The 12,500-nt window shown below is 46.2% G+C and overlaps 1 protein-coding gene across 2 annotated transcripts in view; it reads right to left on the bottom strand.

Annotated features, from left to right (window-relative positions):
* Window positions 1-6,670: 6,670 nt before the first annotated feature.
* Window positions 6,671-12,500, bottom strand: part of unc13bb (unc-13 homolog Bb (C. elegans)) — a 173,670-nt gene continuing 167,840 nt past the window's right edge. For both annotated transcript variants that reach the window (XM_063210348.1, XM_063210349.1), the window contains 4 exons: window positions 12,215-12,362; window positions 9,334-9,429; window positions 8,692-8,851; window positions 6,671-7,121 (listed from right to left, as the gene is read on the bottom strand). In XM_063210348.1, coding sequence (XP_063066418.1) covers window positions 6,836-7,121; window positions 8,692-8,851; window positions 9,334-9,429; window positions 12,215-12,362 — 690 coding nt within the window. In that variant the 3' untranslated portion in view covers window positions 6,671-6,835. The remainder of the gene's footprint in view (window positions 7,122-8,691; window positions 8,852-9,333; window positions 9,430-12,214; window positions 12,363-12,500) is intronic.

The following is a 12,500-nucleotide window of genomic DNA, read 5'->3' as shown; positions in this document are numbered from 1 at the left end:
TGTGTGTGTGTGTGTGTGTGTGTGTGTGTGTGTATGTGTGTGTGTGTGTGTGTGTGTCAGGCGGATAGGAGGTGCATTAAGCAGGAAAACCCCCCTCAGACACACTGTGTGTCCATGCATGGCAAGGGGAGAGAGCGAGCAAACACACAGGTGATCTTTGGACTCTGGACGCAGTAAACCTGTGACGACAGATGGAGAGAGAGAGAGAGAGAGAGAGAGAGAGAGAGAGAGAGAGAGAGAGAGAGAGAGAGAGAGAGAGAGAGAGAGGGAGAGAGAGAGAGAACAGGGGAACACAGAGTGAAACAGAAATAGAAGAGAGAAAGAGACAGAAGGTAACTAAGAGGAACAGTTAGCATAATAATGAACTAGACCTCTGGCAGGGCACACACACACACACACACACACACACACACACACACACACACACACACACACACACACACACACACACACACACACACACACACACACACACACACACACACACACACACACACACACACAGAGAGAGAGAGCGAGAGTAGTACAGATAATGTATGTCATCTGCAGTGATGGATAAATAATAAACACATACAGCTACACACACTGTTTGTTTGTAAGTGAAGTGTAAGGTTTGAGATTTGCGGTCTTTGACAGATGGGTGTATGTGTGTGCATGTGAATTTATTTTTATTACTTTATTTATAGGTAGTAGTTTTGTGTAGTTTTTTGGGGGTAAAATATGTGCTTCCAGAAATAACTTGCGTGCGTGTGATTGAGCGACTCTGGAATGAGGGCAGGAGATCAATAAGGCTGCACAGCAGGCTACAAAGAGCCCCTCTGTCTACCTGGCCAGCTTGAGGGAGGGGCTCTGTCTACCTGGCCAGCTTGAGGGAGGGGCTCTGTCTACCTGGCCAGCTTGAGGGAGGGGCTCTGTCTACCTGGCCAGCTTGAGGGAGGGGCTCTGTCTACCTGGCCAGCTTGAGGGAGGGGCTCTGTCTACCTGCGGGGCAGAGATGGGATTTCTGGCTCTTTGACGGGATCCGGGTCACTCATAATGGCTCATTCCTTTCAAAGAGCCGTCATCGTCCTTATTAAGACTGAATCTGCCACTCTCCGAGGCAGACACTTGTGTTTTTGAAGGTCACATGCTTAACAAGAATGAAAAATGAACAAAATAATAACAATGGAGTGGCTCCCCCAGCTGTGATTCGGTTCCCATCGTTCATTTCCAGGAGCTGTCCCAACACTGAGTGCGTTACAATATGCGACCTTGCCTCTTCCACTTGTGCTTGTTTCCTCGTACCAGGAAGTAATATGTCATGGTGACATCACTGACAACAGCATTATATTTCAATATCTTGCAAAAGCTCAATTGTCTCATTTGCAATTGGGATGGTGAATGAAAAACAGTCCCTCAAAATTTGTTGTGGCTAGGCTGACAGCTGGGAAACTGTAGCGTTTTCTCCACGGAAGAGGGGCCAGGAGGCGGGGGGCTAGGCCACAAGCACAAGTGGAGGAGGCAAGGTCGCATATTGTAGCACACTCACTATTGCACTGTCTACCTGTCCAAGATGTCTGCCCTCAGTGGGAGCCAGGTCACCTTTACTTCAGGTACTCTCCCACTCACATTGGGCCTTTCTCAAAACCTAGTGCAGTGGCCTTCCAAGTGTATCAGCCTAATTAGTCACGCCCAGTGATTGGATACTCTTTGGTGAACTCTACAGAATATCCAATCACTGGGTGTGACTAATAAAGAGTATCCAATCACTGGGGGTGACTAATTAGGCTGATACACTTGGAAGGACACTGTCCTATGTTTTGAGAAAGGCCCATTCTCTCTCACTCACACACTCTTGTCTTGTCAGACACTCCCACACGCGGTACAGTGCACTATCTCTCACTATCTCTTTATCTAGTATCTCACACAGACACACACACACTCATGCTTACAGTACAGGGCAGGTTAGCCTTGTTTACCAGGTTCATCAAAAAGCACAACGGGGTGTGGTGGCTCAATGCACTAAGACACCATCCCATTACGTCGGACAACATGGTTGGAAACGAAGTCCCGGGTTCGAATCGCTTCCTAGAGTGTCAGAAATGTAATGGAATGGTATCTTCGTTCATTGAGCCACCACACCCCTTGTCCTTTTTAATGAGCCTGGTAACTAAGACTAACCTAGCCTGGTCCTGACCATCCCATAATACTACCATTTCATTTCGTATTCATGGTCTGGAGCTTGTGTGATCTGACGCGATTGCAGGAAGCAGAAAGTTTACACTCAGTTATGGTTTGAAATGATTGGACAGCTCTCACCCAATCGCCGACAGTTACTCAACAACAACATAGTGCAGACCAGAGCAATTGGCGCAGACGTTTATGTCATCATCACAAGCGACCTCCCCCACGTGGGGCGTTTATTCGCTGTTTTCTGGGGAACGTTGGGCATCAAGATCCTACCGCTGCAATCGCTCCACAGAAAACAAGAGCCAGACTAGTGGAGGCAATCCTTTGGCGGAAGTACGTTGGATGGCTTGCGAGGCTAAGACTAACCTGCCTAGGAGGTTGGAGGTGCCGTGCGTACGTTGCAATAATGACAGAAGCGCAAGGGGTGATACAAACTTCAAACAATGATGGAACATAATAGCCCCGTTGGCCATCTGCCACCTACATGAAAACTTCAGTATCGTACGTTGCGCTCTGATCATTCTGAAGCAAGCATGTGCACCACTCGATCGCACATGACTATGTGCATAATTTAAAGATGTTTTTTGGTGGTCTTTTTCGACTTTATTTGATAGGACAGTGTGAGAGGTGGAAAGGAAGCGAATTGGGAGAGAGGCGGGGAGGGGAGGGGTCGGCAAAGGACCTGGGCTGGGAATCGAACCCGGGTCAGCCACATGGCAGGCGAGTGCCCTACCGGTTGGCCACGGCAGGGCCGGCTACATGCATAATTTAAAGCGGCCTTACAGTCTGGCTTGTCACGGTGTAATATTTTTAGTAGTTTAGAATTCAGAATTCATGATACCCATTCACAAATGTTTTTCACGTCTTTTTTACCAATACTTACCACCACCATCAAACTCTAAGTATTCATTATGACTGGGAAAATTGCACTTTTCATACATGAAAAGATGGATGATCTCTGTGTCTACCATTTTGAATTTCTAGAAATAGACATTTGTAGCGGCAAAACTTACTGTACTTTGGCTATACTAGTAAATATTAGTGCATTACTTAGTATGTAAATATTCAAGAGTCATCTTTAAAGTTTTATTCTGCACAACCTTAATAATAAATTATAATAATAGGATAGGTTTTATATAGCACTTTTCTTGATACACAAAGCCACTTTCAACCTGCTCAAAGCCGCTTTACCTTCTCACGCTTAAATTGTGTATTTGATAGAGAGTAGAGTCTTACAAAAGAACAAAATCCAACACGACCACCAGGGAGTTTCAAAAAGTTTTATGTACAAAATGAATCACTTGAATGTACACATTTGTGTTTCAATTCACATAATCCATACGTTTCTTTTTATTGGACAAACAATGATAAAAATTAAATAAAATGTAATGCTTCATTGGAATCGATGCAACACATGCTCCATCTGTGGGGAATGGAAAGATGGATGGTAGTGCAAGATGGGCAAGTTTATTTTAAAAACATAACTATAAAATACACGCATGGTTAAGTGGCAGACAGGGAGATGAAACGGCTTGGCACACACACTCAAGGGGAGACTCCACCTGCCTCCACCACATCACATGAATAAAACATAAAAACAGACATCCACAAAATCCATGGCAACAAAATATGAACAATATAAATATTTTTTGTTTTGTTTTACATACTGTACAGAGTGAATGTGATATTTAAACAGAGTGTGTGCAGTGCGATTCTGTGTATGTGTATGTACACAGCACTCAATAGTCTGGTGATTGGCAAGAGGTGCATTTTCAGATACAGGCAGTTGTAATACCGGAGGACACACCACAGGTGGCGCTGAGCAGTGAAGCTCAGTGGTGCAGCCTCAGGTTCCATGTGGTCATGTGACGTTGACTGCTCTGTGATTGTTTTAGTGGACAGCATTTATCAAAAGTGACGGTCTGACACCTTTACAAGGGTGCTAACGAGAACAACCACTTGGGCAAACCACAAAAGTAGGTAACAAACAAAAATTACCATATTTCAGCATTTTTTCATGACAAGAATAAAAACAACAAAACATGTTACAATATTTAAAAAAAAAACATACAGAGAAGTGAAACACTGGTAAAGATCGTTTTGCACATTAGGTAAAATAGCATCTGCCGTATCAGACACAACTCAACACAACATAAAAAGGAAAGAAAGTGTGAACGTGATACAGTGTACCGTATACTCCGACTGTCTTGACGCATTCTAAAATAAGGCCACAAAGATAGAGAGATAGAGATAGAAACACGAAAATAGAATTGGTTCTTTTGTAAACCGGCAAGTCGCACTGCTAAGTGATGCTCAGGTGTACAGTACTGTATGCCCAGGTGCAGGTCCCTTTGAGGAGTACCATCACAAATATGTGATTAGAATTTTGCCAACATTTTGAGTTCTCATTATGATGTCACAATGACTTTGCGGGATTTTTAACACAGGTTTATAGGAGCTGTAGAGTGTTCAAGTGAAATTCTAGAAGAACTGGGAAAAAGTCCTTACTCCTCAAAGGGTTAACACACAGGCTAGATATGGCCGCAGCCTAGGGGCTCCCACCTGCCAGGAGCCCCCCTGATTGGCCAGAAGTGAAAAATTGCAGAATTATGACAAGATGCAATATTGAAAAAAAATCTGTCGTGTTGAGTACAGTTGGTAGACATGTATCTGTAATTCCTAGCTGGTAATTATGGTACAATGTCTATGTAAATTTGTCGTGAGATTTGTCTTCCGGGGAGCCCACCGCAACCTGTAGCCCTGGGGCCCCAGGCCATGCTAATCCAGCCCTGCCCTGCCCAGGCGTTGGTCTGAGGTGTTACGCTGGCGTTAACATGCCATAGGCTCCCTCTACGGTATACCGCCTTTGGTCCATACTCAATCACCCAACCACCCAACACTCACCAGCCACGTGATACATACAGAATAAACTATACAGTGGAACAGAGAATAATACATATAGAACTTGTAAAAAAAACAAACATTGCAGTAAGTACTGTTATGTGTAAGACAGTGACGATTCGATTCGATTGGATTCTTTTACGTGTTCCGTGATCCAGCAGTCCATATGAATGTGAAAATACAGGATGTGTGAACTAGTGCGGTGTGTAAATGTGTGTGTTAGTGTTAGTGTTAGTTTGTTTTTGTTTTTTTCTTCAATTCACCATTCGGTGGAACGTTATGCTGACCACCAGCATCGGACAACTTCGTTAAAAACATCCACTCAGATAAACACATAAGGCATCAAGGCCTCAGGCCACTGGGAGAGGTTGGGGGGTAGGGATGGGGAGGGCTTGGGTATTATATTGCCATCAGGGAGGGTGTATTGGGGGGAGGGGAGAGGATTGATATTGCACATGAACAACGTGACCCTGTACACTCTAGTGCCCAGGATTCAGGGGGTTATGCCAAGAACAAGGTTAAGTCATAAACCTGGCTAAGTCAACCTACAGGTAGTGGTAAACCCTCATTCATTTAAGATGGAAACTCTTCTAGGCTCTTCTATTAGATGATTTACCACTACCCAACGAGTTAAATATAGTGGCTCAAGGTTCACTTAACCTGCTTTACTACTGACTCAGGATCTTGGAATGACACCCCAGCTAGACATCACACAGTGCGTACACTTCATTAGGTGGCAAACGCATCTGTATTATTCAAGGACAATCCATGATTCAGAGATAGGACACACACGACACACTGAGTGGATGCACAGAGAAGAAAGAGAGTCAAGAGAGAGAGAGAGAGAGAGAGGGCGATATGAGAGTTGTATGTGTGCCTCAAACTTCAGTCCAGTCCAGGGACAGGTCAGGTTCATTTTTAGAGAGGGCAGATGGAAGGCAGAGGATTTCTTTTGGGTAAAAACAAAAAAACTATTTAAAAAAAGAACTAAAAGAAAGATTGTCCTTTGGGGGGAGGCAGAAGGAGTTGTTTATCATCTTTGTTGTGTTTGTTTATTTGTTGCTGTTGTTGTCAACTAGTCTTAGATGTACTCCTTGGCAGCAGAGGGGAAAACCACATTGGCAGTAACAAGTTTCACAAACACACAATCCCACTCTCTCTCTTTCTCTCTTCATGGCTGTGATCCCGTTAGTGGCAGACAGAGGGCAGTATTCACCAGTATGTGTGTTTCGGCACCGCTCACGAAATCCCTGCTGATGTGAAGTTCGTCTCCCCGTTGGGCTTAATGGCATCAGTGACTTCATCTGGGCCTAGTTCACCCCCCAGTACTGTTGCACACATGCCATTAGTGATCTCATCTCCTCTTTTCGTCTGAGGGTTTCCCATACTGCAGAGCGTGACAAACTCCTTTCACCTCCCCTCCCCTTCCCTCCTCTAGCCTCCTTTCACCTCCCCTTCCCTCCTCTGGCCTCCTGTCACCTCCCCTTCCCTCCTCTGGTTTCAATTTATTTCCTCCTCTGAGGTGAATGTGTCCGTACTGCCCCACCCTCCCTCACACCCATCTGCCGCCCCCTTTCCTCTCCTCTTGTGTCCCTTCCTCCCCTTCTCTCTGGTCTCCTCATCAGCCCTTCCCTCCAGTGCCAGTGGCCACCCCCGCAGTATGGCATCCTCAAGTCATCATCTGCTCCCACCACAGTACAGTTTGGCGTCCTCATATCATCTTTAGCCGCCACTAGAGTCCATTTTGGCGTCGGCGTCCATCACCTCACCTGCCCTCCTCGGCCGAGCGCGTCTCCGACTTGAGCTTGACGAACTCCTTGGCGATCTCGTCGTTGGAGCGCTGGGAGAGGATGCGCAGCACGGTGAGGCCGGTCTCGTCCATGCTCACCCGCGCCCCCAGGGGGCACCAGAGCGCGCAGCTGCCCCGCGACGCCACCTCGCGCAGCTGCAGCACGCACACGCCCACCATGCGGTCGGCGCGGCCGAAGCAGTAGTCCTTCACACACACCTGCAGCTCGTAGCTCTCCGGGCCCTCCTCGTTACCCAGGATGCTGCGGGGCAGGAAACAGGAAGCAGGAAGCAGGGGGTTACAACGTGAATTTGGTTATAAAGGGGACTGAATATGGGTCGCATTTAAAACACGTACTATTTCGTTTTCTACCGTCTTTTTTTTGTATATGTAACGGAGGCTAACTAGCACAGAGTTGGCGTGGAACGTTGGTAAACCTCCCTCCGATAGCCTCATACAGTCTCGTGCCGTTGGGCCGAGAGACTAGTCTCTTGGCCCAGCGGTATCGTACTGTGTCTCCCATTGCCGAACCGTTGTAGTTGACGAGGTCGCACGTTCGATCCCCGAGGGGGGTGAACAGGTGCAAGATGACCTCCGTCACAGTGGTGCCGCTGACCCGGGATGGGAGTGAGGTGTAGCCTCTTACTGCAGATGCGGTCGCCGGCCGGCCTATTCACTATTTGCTGAAATTACTAAACTACATCATAACAACATTGCTATGACAGTGCCGAGAGCCTTAATTAACAGATTAAGACATAGACATTGCAATTTTGGTGACAGTAAGGTAATAACATAGGGTGCTGCGCTAAGGGGTTAAGGGGAAGAGTGTAACGGAGGCTAACTAGCACAGAGTTGGCGTGGAACGTTGGTAAACCTCCCTCCGATAGCCTCATACAGTCTCGTGCCGTTGGGCCGAGAGACTAGTCTCTTGGCCCAGCGGTATCGTACTGTGTCTCCCATTGCCGAACCGTTGTAGTTGACGAGGTCGCACGTTCGATCCCCGAGGGGGGTGAACAGGTGCAAGATGACCTCTGTCACATATATCACATGTATCAACATGTTTTATGTATTATGTGTATGTATTATGTGTAGTTACTTACACTGTATATACCAAACCCTAAGGCAAATATATGATGCTTACATGTTACTACATAGTTCGTTACAATGTACCTAACAGCGGCAGTAAAATAAAATGTAACCTCACTACATTATTATTGTGTATCATACGGACATGTGTCTGCAATAAAGCTGATTATAATTAGCAAATGACACTCAGAAACACTCACAAGGGAAAGGTCTAGTGTGGGATGTAAATAACCAGGTGGAAGTTCTAATGTGGGATTCTACACAAAGTGGAACATCTAAAGTGGGATACTACTCACAAGTGGAAGGTCTAACCAAAGATTCTTTTAATTCTAATTCATAATAGACCGTCTCTGGTCTAACGTGGGATATTTATTGTCTATTCACAAGTGTAAGGTCTATTGTGAGATTCTACTCACAGTGGAAGTTCTAATGTGTTATTAATTGTCTACTCACAAATGGAAGGTCTAATGTGGGATTCTACTCAGAGTGTAAGTTCTAATGTGTTATTAATTGTCTACTCACAAATGGAAGGTTTAATGTGTTATTTATTGTCTACTCACAAGTGGAAGTTCTAATGTGTTATTTATTGTCTACTCACAGTGGAAGTTCTAATGTGTTATTTGATGTCTACTCACAAGTGGAAGGTCTAATGTGTTATTTGTTGTCTACTCACAAGTGGAAGTTCTGATGTGTTATTTGTTGTCTACTCACAAGTGGAAGTTCTGATGTGTTATTCGTCTACTCACAAGTGGAAGGTCTCGTTGAATTTGGGCGCCCAGCTGTTGTTCTTGGACTTGGTGGAGAAGCGTCTCTTCTTGTCGCTCAGGTGCGGCCCGATCATCGTCACCTCCACAAAGGGACGGAACATGCCGGACGTCTGCCACTTCAGATCGTTAGCTGCCACCACTGAGGGGGACAGGGGACGAGGGGGGTAGTTAGATATACATATACAACAGGCTTGATGTCTAGTAGGTAGACGTCTGCTACTTCAGATCGTTAGCTGCCACCACTGAGGGGGACAGGGCGACAAGTGACAACCGGGGGACACGAGAGGGACTGTTAGTTATACATATACAGCATGCCCAATGTCTGCCACTTTAGATTGTTCGCAGCAACCCCCACTGAGTACTGTAGACATGAGAGTAGGGGGAATAGTTATTATACTGTAATACAATGCATATACAGTACAACATGCTTGACGTGTGTCACTTCAGCTCATTCACCAATCCCTTACCTTTGATGGAGTGTGTTTGTGTGTGAGTGTGAGTGTGAATGTTTGTGTGTATGAGTGTGAGTGTGTGTGTGTGTGTGTGTGTGTGTGTGTTTGTGTGTGAGTGTGAGTGTGAATGTTTGTGTGTATGAGTGTGAGTGTGTGTGTGTGTGCTGACCTTTGACGGTGACCTTGTGTTCCCCGGTGCCAGGGTGGGTGAAGAGGTCAATCTGGATGGAGACCTCGCCCACCTGCTTATCACCCAACCCTGAACCTGAAGAGGAGGAGGAGAAGAGGAGAGGAAATGAGGAGGAGGAGAGAGGAGGAGAGGAGGAGGGGAGGAAAAGGAGGAGGAGAGGAGAGGGGGAGGAGGAGAGCAGGAGATGAAGAGAGGAGGACAGGAGGAAATGAAGAGGAGAGGAGGAGGAGAAGATAGAGGAGAGGGGAGAGGAGAGGAGAGGAGAGCAGAGGAGGAGATGAGAAAAGAGGAGATGAGAGGAGAGGAGAAGAGAGGAAAGGAGGAGGAGAGGAGAGGAGAAGAGAGGAGAGGAGAGGGGAATAGGAAAAGAGGAGAGGAAAGTGAAGGAGAAGAGAAGAGGAGAGGGGAAAACAGTTCAAATTATTGATGTTATGGGCTTTTATGCCAGACAGGAAATGAGTGATTGGGGAGGATGAGAAATTGACCTCGGGCCGGAATCGAACCCGGGTTCCCGGCGTACAGCGCCTTAGCTATTTGAGCCACAGCCAAGGCCACATTAAGTAATTGTTTACACAATCAAAAGTAGTCAAAACAATGCAGGACAGTTGCAAAAAATCAGACACATGAAGGTCTGTCTGTGACATTCAGCAATTAGAGGACAGAGCAAAAGCAAAATGAAAACAGAGAGTCTAGGGGAGACACAATGAGAGACAGAGCTGCTCGAAAACAATCATTAGTCAGTATTGAGTTAGGCCTTTCATATTTTAGTTTAGTTTGCACACTGCTTTTATGGCTCATATTTTGGAATGCATAACAGGGGTGCAAGGAATTGTGGGTAACAGGAGGCCACGTCTACACCCGTTGGACTGTACAAATGACCCCATCAACATTATAATCCAAGGTTACAATGCAGGAGAAATTGCCGGAGCAACTGTGGGGGCAGCATGGCTCAATGGTTAGAGCACTGGTCTTTAGATCATACTGTAAGGTTGCAAGTTCAAATCCTGGCCTCACCAGCACCTTCATCCATGGCTGAAGTGCCCTTGAGCAATGCACCTAACCCCATACTGTTCTAGGGCCTGTAACCAATACCCTGTACCTAAATAACTGTAAGTCGCTTTGGATAAAAAAAGCGTCAGCTCAGTGTAATGTAATGTAATGAGGGCTATGGGCAACCTAACGAGAACTAGCAAAATGGAAGTGCTGTGAAAAGTGCAGGGTTAATAGGTGGGGCAATCAGATGGATACAGTATACAGTAACACTTTACTTGACGCCGGTGTCATAGGCATGTCATTACAGTGTCATAATAGTGTCATGACACAGTCATAAATAAGTCATAAACAGTATGTCCATGTCAGAAACATTTTATGATTGTTGGCCTTAAGTGACATTCGGTTATGGCAAAGACTGCCATAACCGAATGTCACTTAAGGCCAACAGCCATAAAATGTTTATGACACGGACAAAATGTTTATGACACGAACATAACTGTGTCATGACACTGTTATGACACTGTAATGAAACTGTTAAGTCATACGTATGACCAGGGTGCGATTTGTAGGGGGGATGGGGGGGGATTGTCCCCTCTTCTGGTTTTGATATTGTCACTTTTTCTACATATTTTAATCATAGTTTAATGTAACTCCATTGATAATGCTTGAAATCTGAATCATATCCCCCCTTCTGGTTTTCTGACAAATCGCACCCTGCGTATGACACCGGTGTAAAGTAAAGGGTAACCCAAGTAAAGTGTTACCCAATATACTATATCCAGGCATTGGGCTGTTGTACCTACCCCTGTTGGGCTGCACTTTCTCACTAGGGGTGATCCTCACGCCCTTGCCATTCAGCACTGCAGCCGGACGGGACAAAGCAGAGCAGAAGCGGATGGCAAGAGAAGAAAGCAGAGCAGAAGAGAAGAGAAGAGAAGAGAAGAGAAGAGAAGAGAAGAGAAGAGAAGAGAAGAGAAGAGAAGAGAAGAGAAGAGAAGAGAAGAGAAGACCACAGAACAGGCAGTGAAAGGAGACCCACGGGACAGACCACAAGTATCAGAGTGCAGCAAGAAAAGATACAGACACTTGTTCACACACATTCATATACCGTAGTAACACATGCACGCTCACTCACACTCGCGCACAGACACGCACAGACACAGACACAGACACAGACACAGACACAGACACAGATACACACACACACACACACACACACACACACACACACACACACACACACACACACTGAATACCAGAAAACCAGCAAGATAACAGATTGTGAGCCAAAGAGTCAGAAACATACAAAAGAGCAGATCCCAGGTGGGCACAATAGAATAGCGCAAGCATGTGTCACATGCACCCTCCAGTGGACGCACATGAAATGACAAGCATGTCCAAAGTCTGCAAGCATGGAGATTGTTCAGTGGCAAAGGTCAAGGTCTTCTTGAGTGGTACCAGTGGTGGGTAGGCAAAAAGAAATGGTGTGTGTGTGTGTGTGTGTGTGTGTGTGTGTGTGTGTGTGTGTGTGTGTGTGTGTGTGTGTGTGTGTGTGTGTGTGTGTGTGTGTGTGTGTGTGTGTGTGTGTGTGTGTGTGTGTGTGTGTGTGGTAACAAAGGCCTTGATAAGTGTTTGCATGGTTACATGCGTACAGTCAGAGGGTGTGTGTGCGTGCATGTGTGTATGTGTGTTACTCTGTCCGTGTTACATGGTGATGAAGGTCTTGATGAGTGTATTGGTGGTCTGCGTGTAGTGAGAGGACGTGTGTGTGTGTGTGTGTGTGTGTGTGTGTGTGTGTGTGTGTGTGTGTGTGTGTGTGTGTGTGTGTGTGTGTGTGTGTGTGTGTGTGTGTGTGTGTGTGTGTTACCCTGTGCATGTTGCGTGGTGACGAAGGTCTTGATCAGCGTATCGGTGGTCTGCGTGTAGAGAGAGAGGGCGTGGCGTAGAGATGACAACTCAGGGCTCTTCTCCAGAAACGCTCTCTTCAAACCGTTACCACCCGCATGGAAGTATTGCTGTACACACACACACGCACGCACACATGTGCACACACGCACGCACACACACACGTATGCAAGCACGCACACGTACACGCACGCGCACATGCACACGCACACGCACACGCACACGCACACACACACACGCACACACAT

The sequence above is a fragment of the Engraulis encrasicolus genome, chromosome 11, assembly GCF_034702125.1.
Source record: "Engraulis encrasicolus isolate BLACKSEA-1 chromosome 11, IST_EnEncr_1.0, whole genome shotgun sequence".
Classification (NCBI taxonomy): domain Eukaryota; kingdom Metazoa; phylum Chordata; class Actinopteri; order Clupeiformes; family Engraulidae; genus Engraulis; species Engraulis encrasicolus.
This window is presented reverse-complemented; position numbering and strand designations above follow the sequence as displayed.